The 16,871-nt window shown below is 36.2% G+C and overlaps 3 protein-coding genes across 4 annotated transcripts; 1 reads left to right on the plus strand and 2 right to left on the minus strand.

Moving 5' to 3' along the window:
• Positions 1 to 537: 537 nt before the first annotated feature.
• Positions 538 to 3,634, minus strand: AGG2 (G-protein gamma subunit 2). Its single transcript, XM_086651124.1, has 4 exons — positions 3,124 to 3,634; positions 1,356 to 1,408; positions 1,217 to 1,261; positions 538 to 857 (listed from the first exon to the last, which is right to left on the minus strand). Exons 1-4 carry the CDS (start codon positions 3,229 to 3,231, stop codon positions 773 to 775), a joined length of 291 nt encoding a protein of 96 aa, XP_086507250.1. The 5' UTR covers positions 3,232 to 3,634; the 3' UTR covers positions 538 to 772.
• Positions 3,635 to 4,903: 1,269 nt separating this feature from the next.
• LOC147533977 (2-methyl-6-phytyl-1,4-hydroquinone methyltransferase, chloroplastic-like) lies at positions 4,904 to 6,841 on the plus strand. 2 transcript variants are annotated; one of them, XM_086651122.1, is made up of 4 exons: positions 4,904 to 5,060; positions 5,242 to 5,867; positions 6,162 to 6,468; positions 6,577 to 6,841. In XM_086651122.1, the coding sequence occupies exons 2-4, from the start codon at positions 5,299 to 5,301 to the stop codon at positions 6,730 to 6,732; spliced, it is 1,032 nt and encodes a 343-aa protein (XP_086507248.1). In that variant the 5' UTR covers positions 4,904 to 5,060; positions 5,242 to 5,298; the 3' UTR covers positions 6,733 to 6,841. The 2 variants fall into 2 exon arrangements, with proteins under 2 accessions (XP_086507248.1, XP_086507249.1); XM_086651123.1 differs by having other exon boundaries at positions 4,909 to 5,060; positions 5,245 to 5,867.
• Positions 6,842 to 6,936: 95 nt separating this feature from the next.
• On the minus strand, positions 6,937 to 10,425 carry APS1 (ATP sulfurylase 1). The gene is made up of 5 exons (XM_086651121.1): positions 9,631 to 10,425; positions 8,362 to 8,767; positions 7,961 to 8,221; positions 7,776 to 7,862; positions 6,937 to 7,410 (listed from the first exon to the last, which is right to left on the minus strand). Exons 1-5 carry the CDS (start codon positions 10,143 to 10,145, stop codon positions 7,270 to 7,272), a joined length of 1,410 nt encoding a protein of 469 aa, XP_086507247.1. The 5' UTR covers positions 10,146 to 10,425; the 3' UTR covers positions 6,937 to 7,269.
• Between the last annotated feature and the right edge of the window lie 6,446 nt (positions 10,426 to 16,871).

Consider the following 16,871-nt stretch of genomic DNA (forward strand, 5'->3'; position numbering starts at 1 on the left):
TCGTGCGAAAATCTTAATTGGAAGTATTAAGCATGAAGAGAGAGGAGGGAGCAAATGAGAATTAGTAGGAAGTGGGTGTTTATTTTGATTCTTAACCATTGTATCTTCCAAAATTTCTTTAAAAGAAATGTCAAAGGTTCACCTAAAATAACACAACAGGCATAGATTTATGATTGACGACATAGCACAAAACTATGTCATTTATTATACAGATACGTGTGCGGATCTTAGAGAAATTCAAAATTAGCACGCATGGGGTGTAGTAGGAGGTGTAACTAGAGAGCCAAGTATCATTTCCCAAAAGTTCAAGCCTTCAAGTAGGTTATCTTTCCTTTTACATGCCCTAATGCTTTTAAGATATATTGGTTGAATAACTATCATAGTCCACACGAATTTTCAAGCTTTCAAAGGGAAGCGACCTACGGGTTGAATGTAAGAGTTAAGTTAAGCCACCTAAAAGAAGAGAACTACATCACCGATTCAGGCTCGAAAACGTGCTGGTATCTTAGTCCTAAAGATAATAAAAAAATTCACCCGTTGTCAAAACTTGCTTTAAAATCTTGAAATATGTAGCCGATTGACTTAAAAAGAATTCTACATGTTTGTGCAAAGATCACAATATAGCATTAAATTTCATACCTTATAGACATCAAATTCACAAGATATCTTCAACAGAAGAACCCTTTAAGCTAACTGAGAAAAAGAAAACCTTTTGATCTTATAGATGACAATATTAATGAAGGGTTTAATATCTCCAGAATAATGAGATCTCTCACAGTACCCAGCATTTGCAACCTTGTGACTTTGGAGGTCCTTCAAACCATCTATCCCATAATGGATTCGCAGGGCCATGTGTCCTGTCACATCAGAATTGTAGCAGTCGTAAGCGGAACGAAATACACTTTTACACCCAAAACTTGACTTCCGCTATATATTTAAGTACTTCTAACTTATGCTTGTTTTTGCAATCAACTTCGAGGAAAAAAAACAGCTTTTAAAAGTGTGTATTGAAATGCTTCATAAAATCTGTTTTCAGAACTAGATGTATACAAGGAACGTAAACAAAGTTATTTCTTTTTCTACCGGATAAAAATAGATATGGAGTTCCACTTTTCCATTTAAAAAAAATAACAATCCTGAACTCGGCTAAATAACGCAGTGCAAGATAAGTGTGTCATTATATGGGTAAAACATAAAAGAGTGAAAGAAATGATACACTGGAAGCAGCGGGTCCGGTTTAGCTTCAACGTTTAATAGCAATCTGGTGCACACCAAACAAAAGTGGATTATTTATAGTACTAAACTACAACAAATTTTAGAAGAAGAAGACATGTTTTAAGGCTATACAAACATACTCCTTGCACACAGCAGAGACCTTTTCTGTCTTCTCAAGCACTTCCAACTCTTCCTATGTTCACATCATCAAAACAAACAGTATGTTAAAAAGTAGAGATGAATATTAGTAACTCAGTGGCTGATGTCGTAATAGAAAACTTATTTAGTACCCACTTCAGATGGTAAAAGAAAGAAAGCCATGCTCTTGAATCTTGCAACATAGTGGAACTACTTGCTCATATGCTTTCTCAACATAAAGCCTAAGGGGAGGAGGTGATGAAATGGCACTAGAAACGAATATGACAGATATATATAACCTTCACGTAGAAAATATAAGAACGCCCAAAATAGAAGAACTAAAACCCAAGGGTGACGATACGCAAAATATTCGAAATCTTGTCAGTTAGGTCAAAAAGCCTCTATCAATCACAATAGTTGGCAGTATTTGGTATTACCATGACTTTTTTCCTTCGTACTGACTCAAACTAGCAATGTCAAAGAAGTTTTACTTTGTATGGAAAAAGTGAGTTGCCTTATTGCTGAGCCTATAAAGCTAGCAACATCATCTAATAGAACTAAATCTATTTGACAAACATACCAGAACTTTTATAGTACAAAATTGTAGAAGACACGCGGCTTGTTCATGTTAAGTAAAAATTCCCACTGATAAAAAGTGAATGATACACTAATAACAATTGCTTTAGAAATGAAAGCTGGTATATAAATCGAAGAAGAAAAAATACTTGGCAGAATGAGGAAAATTACGTGGCAGCTAGAAATTCCTATAAAAGGACCTAATTCTCTTAAACTCAGTTCAAACTCATCATGTTCTAACCTAACTTGCTTCTCAACTTTACTCCCACCCAAATAGGTATATACAGCTACACACGTGAATAGTAACAACATATTCCTAAATTAATTTACTACTAAAACTACACGTAACTTATTCTAAAACGTGTAATATATTCCGCAACCGTAATGCCCATTAAGGCGTCTCTCGCCTGCCCACTTGGGCCCCCAAAAAAAATACACTAGAGAGGACTTGTTCAAAGATCTAACACGATTATAGACTAAAGCATGCAATTTAACTAAGGTTACACAAAACCGTATTCGGTCATTCAGATTTAAACTACTACAGCCTAAGCTATATTACCCGAGACACCTTCAGTACACCCCAAGGAGAACAAAGAGGAACAAAAAATCCAAAATTTAACTTTGTAATATCCTAGAGATTTAGAGAAGCAACGAAATACATTCGCAATCCGGATACACAAGGCGAAAGGGCTTCCCCACTAAATAGGAAAAAAACAAGCCTAAAATTGCTGAGCTCCGACAGCTAAGAAAGTCTAATATCTTCGAAAAGCTATATACGGGGTTTGATGAGGAGCCTCTAAGCTCCCTCCAACCAGCTCACTAGTTGAGTCGCGGGCAAAATGAAGCGTGGTCGTAACTCGTGATTAGGTTTCATTTTCAACAAAATCCTACAATCTTAATATCCCATATAGAGACAACCCTTGAAACTATAAATATAAAACTCAAATTCCCCAAATTTCATTTGATGAGCTGAAAGGGAATAAGTGTCATAAGAAGAAGGTAAACAGTTTTACTTACTTCAAGTAAGATTATGTTTGCTATTGAGATACTTTAAACTAGCAATTGAAATTAAAACAAAAGGCAGAAAAAATCATAAGGGTTTCATGATTGAATAACCTAAAAACTTATAGTATTAGAAGTAACCCAATTGAATGAAAATTAACGAGAGATAGAGATAAAGAGATAGAGAGAGACCTCCAAAGATCTAGTCTCCTGTTCAAGTCGATTTAACTCGGCATGAATCCGATGCTTCCCTCGCGTATCAGACCCGGAGGAGACCTGATTGTGGGATTCAGTCTCCATGCAACAACTCTATCAACAGTCTCTCTCTGACTCTCTCTCTAGTAAACCTAAATGATAAACATATAGTAGTAGTATTCTGTTTTATAAGGATGGAGAAGCCATTAATAGAGTGGAGTGATGATGCTTCACTAATAGAAACAGAAAGGTGAAAAATTGTCAGAGTTTTTTTTCAAGTAAAACTTCCCTTTATTGTTAAAGAAAGGAAAAGAAAAGAATAAATAGTGATGGATCTCAAGACTCTAATTTGACTAGAATCTAGAGAGAGAAAGAGAGAGAGTTTGTCATAGAAAGAAGTGAAACAAACTTTTGGGGTTTGCTTGATTAATGGATAAAAGATGAAAAAAAAAAACCTTTTCCGTTACAAAGAAAACAACTCTCTCTCTCTCTCTCTCTCTCTCTCTCTAGCGGTTGGCATATTCTCTTTCCGGCTCCTTGTTTTGGTTGTGTCCGCCACCGTGGGCCGTGGGGGGGTGGGGGACAAAAGCAAGCCAACAACCAAGGCACGCCACAACTGTACCCTTTCGACTAGAGAAAAAAAGCCAAATATGTCTTTTGTTTTGCCCACCATATCTGACCAACTCCTTGTTTACCACCCTAACCTAAACTTCTATGTTGTTTCCCAAAATGTATTTTTTTCCCTTCAACGAACCATATAAGCTTACTTGAATAAGGAAAAAACCATATAAGCAGTTTTTTTTTAAATCTGTTGCGTTTGTCGTGGACTGACCTCATCGTAATCGCCTTTTTCATTGGTGACGAGACGCCAAGGATGTCGGAAGGTGGGTTAGAGAGCTATGTTGGAAAGATTTAAATGAAGAAGCACTTGTGGAGAGAAAGGCACGAGCAAATGGCTAACACACAAGGAAGTCGGAATCTTAAATTTCAAGGTGCCAAGGGCAACCATAAAGAGACAACATAAAGCGTGGGAAGAACCAAGAGCAAGTGCGCCAATGAGCGCCACAAGGGTGGTCATTTCGTAAGACCATGCCAAAAAAGACGGAGATGCCACTTCTTATACATGTAGAGTGTTCTTAGGTCATTTCGTAGGGGCAAATTGTCACAGACACACTTGGGGCACGAAATGATCGATTTGTAGACGTATTCTCCCCTTTGGTGGTGGACTATTTTGGAGTATTCATGAGGTAAAAGTCATCTAGAAAAGTAATAAAGTCTATTTGTGAGTTACTTGGTAATCCTGCTTGTTTTTATACTTGTACTGGAGAGTTCATTTGGGAATAAGAGTTATCCATTTCCACCAAAATTGGTTGCAACTAGTTCTATTAAGGATTTGTTGAGTACTTTGGCTCTTATTGCTACAGTCCAAGATTCTTAATAGGTTTGCCTCTTAATAAGAATATCACTTACGACAACCAAAGGCAAGACTGGCTTGTGCTAGAAACCTCGAACTACGCCAACTACATAATCAAATCAGAATGGTTACAGTGACATTTTGTTGTATTCATAGATATGGCGGTGGTAGAAAATAATGTAAATTTGATTAGGAATTATTGATACGGAGAGGAGTAATTTTTTCAAGTGTGGCATGTGATACTGGCCCACGAACTACTAACTGGGATTTATCGAAAAGAACACAAGTAAGGGCCTAAACTAGTCAAATTTCCGAAATGGGGATGAACACCAAATGTTACTAAATAGTTGGGGTGTCAATGTCAAATTAAACCTTTTGTGATATGAAATTGCCACAAACAAGATTACAGTCTCTCTCTTCAGCCCACACTTGTGGTGCCTATTCAGTTGGTGGACTATCTTCCTCTCTTTCTCCTCCTGCCTGTTCTTCCTCTATGTCTCACAAGAGAAGCATTATACTGGTAAGCTCAATTTCTCCTACTCCACCCTTTGAATTTTATTTTGTTTTTTGTCTCAATTACATTAGCTGAAAATGAAATTAATTTCTTGGAAAATAACTAGTTTTTCTAGTCTTTCATTTCAAACATATAAACCAAAACTTTTGTGATTTTGCATTTTGAGTTTTTGTTATTCACTTTTCAGTAGTCTCTGAAGCAAATTTGATAAAATTTGGATTGTGGGTTCTCTGTATTTGGTAATATGATGGCTTCTTCAATGCTTAATGGAGCTGAAAGTTTCACACTCATTAGGGAAATAGCACCGAAAGGGTTAGGGTTTATAGGGTCAGATACCCATGGAAGGTGTTTTCCCAAGATGAAATTGGTACCTTATCCTAAAAACTTGAAGTCCAGAAGATCTCTAGGACCCAGATGTACTAGTGTTTCATCATCTAGACCAAGTTCTCAACCTAGATTCATACAACATAAGAAAGAGGCATTTTGGTTCTATAGATTCCTCTCTATAGTTTATGACCATGTTATAAACCCTGGGCACTGGACTGAAGACATGAGGGATGACGCCCTCGAGCCGGCAGACCTTTCCAACCGCAATATGATAGTTTTAGATGTCGGAGGTGGAACTGGATTTACTACTTTAGGTATAGTTAAGCATGTTGATGCGAAGAACGTTAGGATTCTTGACCAGTCCCCTCATCAACTAGCTAAGGCAAAGCAGAAGGAAGCCTTGAAAGAATGCAAGATCATTGAAGGTGATGCCGAAGATCTTCCCTTTCCTACTGATTATGCAGACAGATATGTATCTGCAGGAAGGTACTTCCAAATTCTTTGTTGTTGTTTTTTGTTTTCCTTCTCTTCCCTTCTGTTACTAGCTTTTTGTTACATATAAGAATTTGGAAACTTTTGCGCATTTCATTCCTTCGTCCATGGTTTACACTTTACAGGGTGAGTTTGTTAGCCACCAAATATTTATCAAATTGTTGAAGAACTCATTTGATATTATTCGTCTCTGTGGGTAATTTATGTACATGATTCCAGCAATTGAAAGGATAATAGAAGGTTGATTATTATCGTATTTGATCTTTCGCTATGATTTCCATTTTTCAGTATCGAGTACTGGCCAGACCCACAACGAGGAATTAAAGAAGCATACAGGGTCTTGAAACTTGGTGGGAAAGCTTGTTTGATTGGTCCAGTGTATCCAACTTTCTGGTTATCTCGCTTCTTTGCGGATGCTTGGATGCTCTTTCCTAAAGAGGAAGAGTACATTGAGTGGTTTACCAAAGCTGGATTTAAAGATGTTCAACTAAAAAGAATTGGACCAAAATGGTATCGTGGTGTGCGTCGACATGGTCTTATCATGGGATGCTCTGTAACTGGTGTTAAGCCGGCATCAGGAGATTCTCCTTTGAAGGTAATTTCCATCTTCATCCTTATCTATCGTCATCATTGAAAATGACATTGGTCCTTATATCTATGTTCTTGGTATATATAATCGGTAATGTGTTTGTAATTAACGCAGCTTGGACCAAAAGAGGAGGATGTGACCAAGCCTGTGAACCCATTTGTGTTCTTCATGAGATTCATTCTTGGTATAACGGCAGCAGCGTATTATGTTTTGGTTCCCATTTACATGTGGATCAAAGATCAAATTGTTCCAAAGGGTAACCCCATATGAAAATAACAAACATTCTTGTTTTCTAATAACTTGTGCATTAAACTTGTAATGACAAGTATGCTTAATTTGTGATTTGCATCTATATAAAAATTTCTTTTGTTTTCGGTCCTTTTGTTGCCTCTTTCTTAGTAATAGAAATGCCATCAATCGAATAGATGACCAAAATGCAGTTTGTAACAGAGAGAATAACAATCACATAGGATATTATCACAAACTATATAATATTATCATGTTCATAAAAACCACACAATTCACAAGAGTATGATACAGAGTGAGTGAGTCTGCAGTTTTGGCAAGCCTATTTACACAATCATATGCAATCCAAGCTACCTCTGAGACACTACCTCCTTCTGTTTATCTCTCTACACCTTTGCTCCTCCAATTCAATCCTATGGATTTATTTATTAGAGTTACATGATAGAGATGGTCATGTTTCAGAAAGCACTTGCAAATAACACACATAATATTATCGCAGATAAGTTAGGGTTTCTTTGATACAGAACAACTTGGGGTTGTGAACAAGCCCGTGTGATTCTTTTACACTGGAACAGCATCAGCCACGGCTCTGCCATTTTCAGACACAACCAAACTGTCGTAGTAGTCGACCAAGACTTTCCAACCACCTGGGCACATGAAACCATCTGGTGGATTCTCTCTGTTTTTTGCAAGTGATCGCATCTGTAAAATGAAACAAGGTTTTATTTAGCCACTAGTTCTAAGCAGATGGCAAATCAAACTGGCAGATTGAATTATGGGCATTGCTAGTTTGTTCTACGAAATCGTTTAAAGATATGAAAAATCCACTCTATATCATTTTGGCCTTTCTCATTTTGGCCTTTCTCATTTTTCTCTTTTATTGGTTGGAAGGTTCGAATAATCTAATCAATTTCCGGGATTCAGATTATATTCGTTGTTACCGACATGCAAGACCATCACAAGAGCGGTTCTAGTATACTTAAAATGCTTTAGCTACTTTCACCTCATCCTACAAAATCAGAAAATTAATAGTTCATCGTCATTATGTACAAGTTAGAAAGCATTACCTTAGTGCCAGAGATGAAGACGAAATCTTGAGCCCTTGATGGATCAAAGAAAGCCATTTTACCCTGAGTCTTGTCATATGCAGCTACCTATAAATTATAAAGATACATGTGATTTGTGAGTTTTTTATATGCATGTTTAAAATGATAAATAAAAGGAAGATATTAACAACAAAATGATGTCTCACCTTAAACGGGAGGATATTTAGCCGTTCAAGTCCTGGAGCCATACTGAGTACCTTCTTACCATGATCAGCGTCGTAGAGGTCTCTCTTCTCGACAGGGTGACCCATACCAGCTGGGTCTCGACCAACAATATAAAAGTTGGCGCCTGCATTGATCCTGGCCTTTGCATGCCATTGGACCTCAGTCGGACCTGCATAATGCATGGGCGACGGGAAGATAGAAACAACCGTTGTCTCTGGATCAAGCACACCATCTTCAAGAACCTATCGAAATAATTTCTCATTCAGCGAAACCTAACTTCCTCTTCACGAGTATAATATTTAAATTTTCAAAATTAATTGCGTCTAGAAAGAGTTTGCTATCAAATCATTGAAACTGATAGAATTATAGAGAGAAAACAAACCTTCTCGTGTTGCTTCATACGCCAACTTAGCGGTACATCATCTGCCTTTGTGAAGCCTCCCAAAGGGTGAAGCAACAGCACTGGATTTTTGTAGCCCATATCTAGAAGACGTTTTCGGGTATCTGTCATAAGCAAAGCATGGCCGTTGTGGACAGGATTCCTGAGCTGGAAAGCAAACACTGCATCTGCATTGCGCTTCGTGAACTCCTCTCGGAGTTTCGCAGGGGATAGACGAAAGCGATCCAGGCCATCTGTGTACTTGATTGGCTCTATGACCTCCAAGTCACCGCCAATGAGCCAATTTCCTGCATTTCTTATAGCTTTATCAGCGTATGGCAATCCAGGGGCAGTGGTTCCCCAAGTTCTTGCTATTCGTTCTTCTTTGTTGTGCTTGTAGATTTCAATGCTGAAAATGAGAAGAAAAACATTGATTAGAAACAACTTTTATTGGAATAATACCAAAATGTTATATATTGTATTGGCACAATATCTTCGAGTATATATGGAGAAACTAGCTTTCCTCCAAGCTTAGGGGAAAGCTGTGTCACTAATTTGGAAGTTAATCAAATAAACAAAAGAGGAAATACGATAAAGTCTTATGAAGAAAATAATCAAACAAAGCAGTTCACACTATTTTCTTTTTAATTAAGTTTCATGCTTTCATACCGGTAGACCTCGCCTGAGATTGTTAAGCACTTGGTGTGGTTATCTCATATCATACCGGTAGTCCTCGGCATGAGGTTATTAAGTGTCGAAGAATGGAGAATAAAGATGCAATATGGTTCGTAAAAGTTTGTACTCGTAATTGGCTACGCAATTGCAACAATCACGGGCGAAAATCATAAGAATTATAGGATTAAGATTTGAACATTAACAAGGTGAGTAGCTTCCAATGTGTTTTCAAATTGATAAGTTGAAAGAAAACAAGAAAGCGACTACCGATATACACTAATGAGAAGTTCAAAGCACCAAATAGAAAAGTCCTATTTCAAAAAAGTTTATATTTCTACCCAACACATACCAAAATGTAATAATAGCTCTAACTCAACCCCTGATTATTCAAGCATTGAAAATCACTATATTTCATTTTCAAGGTAGAAATTGAAACCTTAGTTCTCTATGACAAAATCAACAAAATAAATTAAGAAGATTAATTCTAATTAAAGCAAAAGGTTAAAGAAGTCAGAATAGAACCCTAAATTGTCAATGCTATTAACTGTTGTACTCAAATAGTAAAAGAAGAAAAGAAAAGAAGAAAGAGTTTCTTACTTTCTTAGAATAGCAATCGTGTTATCAGCCGAGTCAACAAGAGCAACACTTGTTGATTCACCGATCCGCTGTTTCTGCGAATCATCAATAGCCAAGACGATCGGAACAGACATGTTGACGATTGAACCATCGTCAAGTCTGATCGAATTGAAATGAAGGGTTTGGAGAAACTCAGACTCTCTCATGAATCCATTAAGTGGACTTGCCCATCCTTCACTTAATACATGGACCCATTCAAGATCTATTCTTGAAAGTTTGATTCTAGGTATTAAAATCGCTTCTTTTTTCTTCTCATCTTTCTGATCTTCCTTAACAAAAAGTTCAACTAATCTCCCACCATCTGGTTCAATCAAACCAGAAGAAATCCTCAGCTGATGTTGGCGATTTCTCCTCTTTTGATTTGTGGGTAGGACAGAAATCGAAACATTGACCTTGTAATTGAATTGGGTTTTGGGGAAAGAGTGAGATGAGTTAGGGGTTTTATGATTGACGAAAAGGGTCGCCATGGATGCCATAGATGAAGCTCTTCTTCTTCTTCTGGCTTCTGCTGGTCTGGAATAAATTAGTTTTTTTTGTTATAAATGGTGGGGTGATAGTGGAAAGGGTAATTTAGGAATTTGGAGATGAATTATTTTTGAGTAAGTGGAGAAAGATGATATATCCGTTAACTTTATCTGGGAACTTTTTTGAATGCGAGTGAAACTGATAGATAGGGGGTCTTTATATAGAACTAGAATTAGGAGGGAGAAGACAACGTGCCCGGGTAAAAAGAGAGGGAATGAATCTGGACAGTTTATTTCTCTGAGGGACATCGATGAGCGTTTGGTGGTCTCCTGACTCGTACTTTCTCATAGTATCACTTCCTATATGGCGGGCGTCATGGCGCCCGTATGGTATGAAGGAGTCGGTCAACTCTCTTTGACCGAACAAGTCCATTGGCATTTTAGAATTTCTTGGCCCACTTTTTATATGTTTCTCTTATCTTCATCTTCGCCACCACTTCAAACTATCATTTTCACTACGATCCTTCTCTTCACCAGGATAGGGAGAGGAGAAAGAGAAATTGATAGGACATACGAAACGAAGAAGGGTGGCGGACTGGCGGTGACGATGAAGGTGGTCGTGGTCGTGGTCGTGGCCCAATTTGAGTTGTTTCGTACACGGGTAGTAAGATACAATTTGACCAAATTCTATGGGATATTGCCTTTAAGACCGTGTTGATGTGTATATGATCAATGCAGTTTTTTAAAAATGATGTCCTTATAGCATCTTTGCGGAGAGAGAGTTGATAGTGTTTGCGATAGTAGTGTCGACAACTGTGGTGGTTAGATGATTTTTTTTTTTTTGTTTGAAGGTTGCTGACAGAAGATTGTCGATTAGTGAACTCATAATGACAATTATGAAGAAGATACGAGGTGGAAGGCATAGAGGGTTTGATGAGTGAGAGAGTGATATAGATGAGAGAAAAACAAAAGGATGAGGTGGATGAAATAAAAAAGAACCAAAGCGGCAATAATGTGACAAGGGCACTTTTAGGAAGGACAAGTAATTGAAATTTGGAGGCCATTACGAATTGTCCAACATTTACAAGGGTCAATTGGCCAGTTGGTCACAAATAGAACCCAAATAGAATTAACCCAAACTTTTACTTGAAGAGTAATAAAGGGAAAAAGGAGATGAAGATACAATGGTGTTTAAAGCTTTTTTATTTTTGTTGAAACAATGGTGTTTAAAGCTAACATAGATAAAAGAGTCCACCATCTTTTAGTGAAGTGGTTGGACACATTTTTTAAGCCCATTGAAATCTAGAGATCAAATTTTGCTTGAAATAGTTTATCATCAAAATTTATCCTATGTAATATAGATGATAAATAAAAGTACTAGTTGGGGTTTCAGCCTTCTGGACGGCTACTGGTCTTTTTTTTTTTTTTTTTTTTTTTTGTTGAGAAGCTACTGGTCTTTCTAGGCCTTTATCCAAGGCGGTTTAACGATGGTGGTTATAGTATTCAATGTATTTTTTTTGTGGAAAGGTGTTTAATGTAATCAAATAGATAAAAAGAGAATAACTATTAAACAATTACTTCTACTTTTACAAAATATAATTGAACCTGAGAGGGTCTCTCAATTTTTTTTTTTTTTTTTGTTTTTTCGACTACGGTCTACGTTAGTCGTAACAAGGCATAAATGCATCATGGAGATGTAATGAGCACGATAACCGCATAATTTAAACTGAGAATGAAAGAGTTGCCTAAAGCCCGACAAATTATTACATTATTCGTAGCCTAAATTACATAGGATGAATCTTGATGGCAACTGCTTCCACCGAGACTCGATCCCACGACCTCATGGTCTTAAGAGGGGTGTCCAACCGTTACACCAAAGGGTGGTGGACGGTCTCTCAAAATGTTAGTGAACAATGTATATTTGTGTAGGAATTTAAATTTATTCCAATATCCAAGACAAAAAGTTTTTGGTGGGAGTACCTTCTTGTTTGTTTCAATGAAGAGGACCTCAGGCAGTTTTTGTTTTGGTAATATAGTATGGCCAGCGCTTTGGGGGCTGCTAAATAGTTTCCGGGGTGTGAAATTTTAAAGGGAAAATGCCAGATTTTGAAAATTTTCCGGGGAACATAGTTTATGGGAATTGTTCAAAATAAAAAACCCTCCACCTCACCTCACTTTCTCCACCTCACCTCACTTTCTCCACCTCACCTCTCTCCTCACCACTCTCTTTGTCTTCTCCGACTAGGTCGCCGGCCGGAAAATTTTCTGACCGACGACCTAAAAAGATTAATAAAAATAAAAAATAAAAAAAAATCACTCTCTCTAGAAACTCCGGCGAAGGGATTGCCGGAGTTCCGGTTTGTTCTTCAACAGGCTAGATCTGTCTGTTGAAGAACATACCAGATCGGTACAGACCGGAACTCCGGCGAAGGGAAACCCCTTAGTCGGAGCTTCTAGAGAGAGAGAGGGAGAGTGATTTTTTTTTTTTTTTATCTTTCTAGGCTGCCGACTGGAAAATTTTCCGGCTGGCGACCTAATCGGAGAAGACAGAGAGAGAGGTGAGGTGGAGAGTTTTTTTATTTCCCGATAACATCTTACAAAATAAATTTGTCAAACTAAATTGACCAAATTTTGATCAAGTCTTCAAACCCTGGAAACTATTTAGGTTTCCCCAAAACGTTGGCCTATAGTTTTTATTTTTGTATTTTCCGTAAAGAAGCCAACGGACATTTCTTAACTGTGACACCCCATCCCTCTTTTCATTCTTTCCTTATCTTTGATTGAGGTAGTGGGATTTGTTTTTTATGAAAAAAAAAAGAGATTAAGAATGAAAAAATTATACTCAATCGGAAACTTTTGGTTTGTGTGGTTAGAGGTTTAGTCTTCCACCTTAGAGGTCAAGGGTTCGAAGCACGTTGACCATTCGAAAAAAAAAAATAATACACATGTTGTTAAGTTAAACCTAAAAAAGTTGTGAAACCTACAATGTTTTAATCATATATGAGTATCTCTACAATAAGGAAACTAGACGATAATTTGAATCTTATAGTGTTAAATAAAGTAAACATATAAACATTTAAGCGTTTGTTGTAATTGATGGTTGTAGAGTCTACATTTCAAATTGAAATTCATAATCTTATTTTTTTTTTTTTATATGTATAGTGTCTGTTTTTTGTATACCAAGAACGCATTTTAATAAACGTTTATTGACCTTTGGAGACTCTGAACGTCACATTTTTAATGTTTTAGAGCTTCTTGACATGTGCTTTACAGTCTGTGTTTTAATATTGCTACAAAAAAATGATTTTATATTATCTTATTAGAATTGTGAAAAGAAATTCAATATTTACAATAAACCACTATTTAGATCATTATTCTTTTGTAACAACCATCAATTTCATAAAAATAGTCTTCCAACACAACATCTGGTTCTTAAATTTTATACAACCATGTACAAGTTTAAATATAAAATTTACGTCTTGAACGATTAGAGAATTTTGAATGAATGATGAACCACCTTATTAATGTAAAAAATCAGATTTACAAAAAGTTGATCTATTTGAACATATCCAAGTTGCCCAAAGTCTAATGGGGAGGAAAATTCATTTATAGTCCTGAATCTTGATTGAATTCAAAGATGCATTTCATGTCAAAAAAATAATTCTTTTTTTTTTTTTTGTTAAGAAAAAAAATAATTCATTCAAAGATGGAGAAGAAACAAAATAGTCGGTGTGGTGGACAAATGAACCAAGACTACCTCTATGTCCAAATACAGTTAGCTAAAAGATATTGGTATCCTTAACTTTTCTTAGTCTTCTTTTTTGCCTAAACCTTTTCTTGTCTTCTCATTATTGGATGATGAGCTAATGGCTTTTATATGGTTTTGTTGAACTGAAGTATGTCTTTTTCGTACAGTGAAAGGATATGTATTAAGTCTTTTAAATATAAACTAAATTCTAAATTAACCTTAATTTTTTTGAGGGGTTGGGCCATTGGTCCAAAAAGGGGGGCAAAATGAAAATTTCATCCAAAGTTGCCTAAAAATGAAAGGGAGGTCCAATGTGTCAGTTTGGGGGTCAAAATTACGTAAAGGGCCCTTAGAAAATAAAGTATTTACCGTTCATGTCATCGAAAATTACAAAATTGCCATCGAAAATTCTCGAGAAACGATTTTTTTTCTGAAAAATAATCTGACAACCCGTCCATCAGAATATGTACTGTTCACAAAATTACGGAACAGCCACCGAAAAATTTTCGGGAAACGAAATTTTTTTCGAGAAATTATTTTATTTACTGAAATTTTTTTTCTGTACTAGACATTTTTGCTGGGCGGGAATTTGAAATTTCGTAAAAAAAATTTGAAAATTTGGGCGGGAATTTGAAATTTCGTTTGAAAATTTCAAAACTTCGAAAAAAAAAAAATTGTGACCAGGAAATTATTTTATTTACTGGAAATTTTTTTCTGTACTAGACACTTTTGCTGGGCGGGAATTTAAAATTTTCAAAAAAAATTTAAAATTTGCCCGGGAATTTAAAATTTTCAAAAAAATTTGAAAATTTGCCCGGGAATTTGAAATTTCGAAAATTTAAAAATTTCGAAAATTTCGAAAAAAAAGATTTCGTTTGAAAATTTCAAAAAAAATTGAAAATTGAAATTTTTTTGTGTACGGGAAATTATTTTATTTACCGGGAAGAGATGGATTGCTGGGCGGGAATTTGAAATTTCGTTTGAAAATTTCAAATTTTCAAAAAATTTTGAAACTTTGAATTTTTCGTGTACTGGTAAATTATTTTATTTACCTGACATTTTTTTTTTCAGGAAAACGTCAGCATGTCCCGTCCAAGGGCAAGAGGGGAATAAAAAAAAAAAACTGACATTTGGACCTGCAACTAATTTTTGGGCAAGAGTGGATTTTTTTTGGGTTTACCCCCCCACTTTTTGGACCCCTGGCTCAAAAATCCAATTTTTTTCTATATAAAAATATTTTCCAAATTTTGGACTCAAGTTATGTTTGTCGTTTTGATATTTCGAATTTGAATTATGTTCTTATGTATTTTGAATTGTCTGTCAGTTTTTAATGTATTTTGCTATCGGATAATATCATATATGAAGATAGATTTTATTATCATACATTCAAAGATGTTATCAAATATAAAACTAGTTTTTTCTTTTTTGGTTGAAAGTAATATAAAACTAATTGCTAACTTGAAAAGAAAACTTGTTTTCATAAACAACTTATTTAGAGATTTAGAAAAGAAACACCCACATCCTTACCCCGTTACACCTTATGCTTATCATGAATTCATTCACAAGGAAACTCTATAAAGGCACCACTTCATGCTTGGCAGAAAGCTCTATGGGCGAAGTGTGAGACACGTTTTTTTTAGTTGCTTTGTTAAAACCTTCAAACTCTATGGGACAAAAACTGGATGAAGGAAAATGAGTAAAACGTTTGGATATACTTCAATCGATGCAACATACTTCGTTGTATAACAAACTCCCCTTGATAAAGATCTCCCCTGGAAAGTTCAACTTTATATCGATGATTATTCATGTGTCTCCCTTGTACTGATTTTATTGAAGATTGTAGTAGGCAATGACTTGATACATAAGTCAGCAAAATTCTCACATGGGTACATCTTCTAAATATCAATCTCACGACTCTTCTGTAGGTGATTCAAATACGACAATTTCGGCGAGATATGTTTAGTTCTATCGCCTTTTTTATATCTTTATTTAATCTGCGCAATTCAAGCTGAGTTATCTTCATAAACGACAGTGGGACAATCTGCGATTGAAACAAGACCACTTGATCTTCTAATGTGCGTAATAACTTAATTGAGGCATACACAGTCCCTCGTAGTTTCATGGAGCGCAACAGTTTATGCATGATTAGAAGAGGTTGCAAACTAACTCTGCTTACAAAATCGCAATGAGAAAGTTATAAATGTTTACATGGCCCTTGTAACCACAAATTAAAGATACACTTGGAGGACCCCCAAAGTCAAAATGCAAAGTATGCAAGGGCGCTAGAGCAGTTTTGCTTAAAGGAGAAAACAGAAGCTTGAAAAGAGGTACTACATCTACTATGCCATGTTAGAGAAATCAAGAAGATCTAACTAAACAAGTTAAAATTCGAGAACCAGTGGAAGGATTTCAGCCGAGGGATATTAACAAAGACCTGTGTTAAGTTTGTGGTCATCTAACTCAAAACCAATTGGCAATGAGTGGAGAGGACCTGGTTGCTAGATACCCATTGTCTAATGTGGGACTGTTCTCACACGGCCCCTCACGTGTAACGTGTAGGGTTCTTTGACCCTAACACGTGTATTTCTTCGGGCGACGTGGAACACATGTGTTTTTTTACCTATTACATGTGGGCCTAGCTCTGATACCATGTTAAGTTTGTGGCCATCCAACCAACTCAAAGCCAATTGGCAATGAGTGGAGAGGACCTGGTTGCTAGATACCCATTGTCCAATGTGGGACTATTCTCACAACCTGCTTCATATCGTCCTTGGAAGATCACCAAGTCTAAAAATATACAACCATGTTTGTTAAAACGTCAAAGATAAACAATTATGAGAAGTAAAATTTGTGAACAAATAACAAATTATGATATGCTCTATGCACATGTAAAACATTTTTCGTAAGAGATTTGCCACTGTTATGTTTGAAAGATGTTTGACCAATATTCCATTATTTATCTACAGAAAAACTTGTCATTACCATTGTAG

Source organism: Eschscholzia californica, unplaced genomic scaffold (assembly GCF_041429995.1).
Source record: "Eschscholzia californica isolate CP2 unplaced genomic scaffold, dmEscCali1.0.p SCAF_6, whole genome shotgun sequence".
In the NCBI taxonomy this organism is placed as follows: Eukaryota; Viridiplantae; Streptophyta; class Magnoliopsida; order Ranunculales; family Papaveraceae; genus Eschscholzia; species Eschscholzia californica.

Bases quoted from the DNA above. Each gene is read 5' to 3' on its own strand.
- APS1 (XM_086651121.1), bottom strand. From the start codon at position 10,145: ATGGCATCCATGGCGACCCTTTTCGTCAATCATAAAACCCCTAACTCA. The intron at 8,222-8,361 runs GTTTGTTTTCTC...TTATTTCGATAG, and splicing joins GTATGAAGCAACACGAGAAG to GTTCTTGAAGATGGTGTGCT. The intron at 7,411-7,775 runs GTAATGCTTTCT...TTCATTTTACAG, and splicing joins TCTTCATCTCTGGCACTAAG to ATGCGATCACTTGCAAAAAA.
- LOC147533977 (XM_086651122.1), top strand. From the start codon at position 5,299: ATGATGGCTTCTTCAATGCTTAATGGAGCTGAAAGTTTCACACTCATT. The intron at 5,868-6,161 runs GTACTTCCAAAT...TCCATTTTTCAG, and splicing joins AGATATGTATCTGCAGGAAG to TATCGAGTACTGGCCAGACC. The intron at 6,469-6,576 runs GTAATTTCCATC...TAATTAACGCAG, and splicing joins CAGGAGATTCTCCTTTGAAG to CTTGGACCAAAAGAGGAGGA.
- AGG2 (XM_086651124.1), bottom strand. From the start codon at position 3,231: ATGGAGACTGAATCCCACAATCAGGTCTCCTCCGGGTCTGATACGCGA. The intron at 1,262-1,355 runs GTATGTTTGTAT...GGTGTGCACCAG, and splicing joins GTCTCTGCTGTGTGCAAGGA to ATTGCTATTAAACGTTGAAG. The intron at 858-1,216 runs GTATCATTTCTT...CTGATGTGACAG, and splicing joins CCGGACCCGCTGCTTCCAGT to GACACATGGCCCTGCGAATC.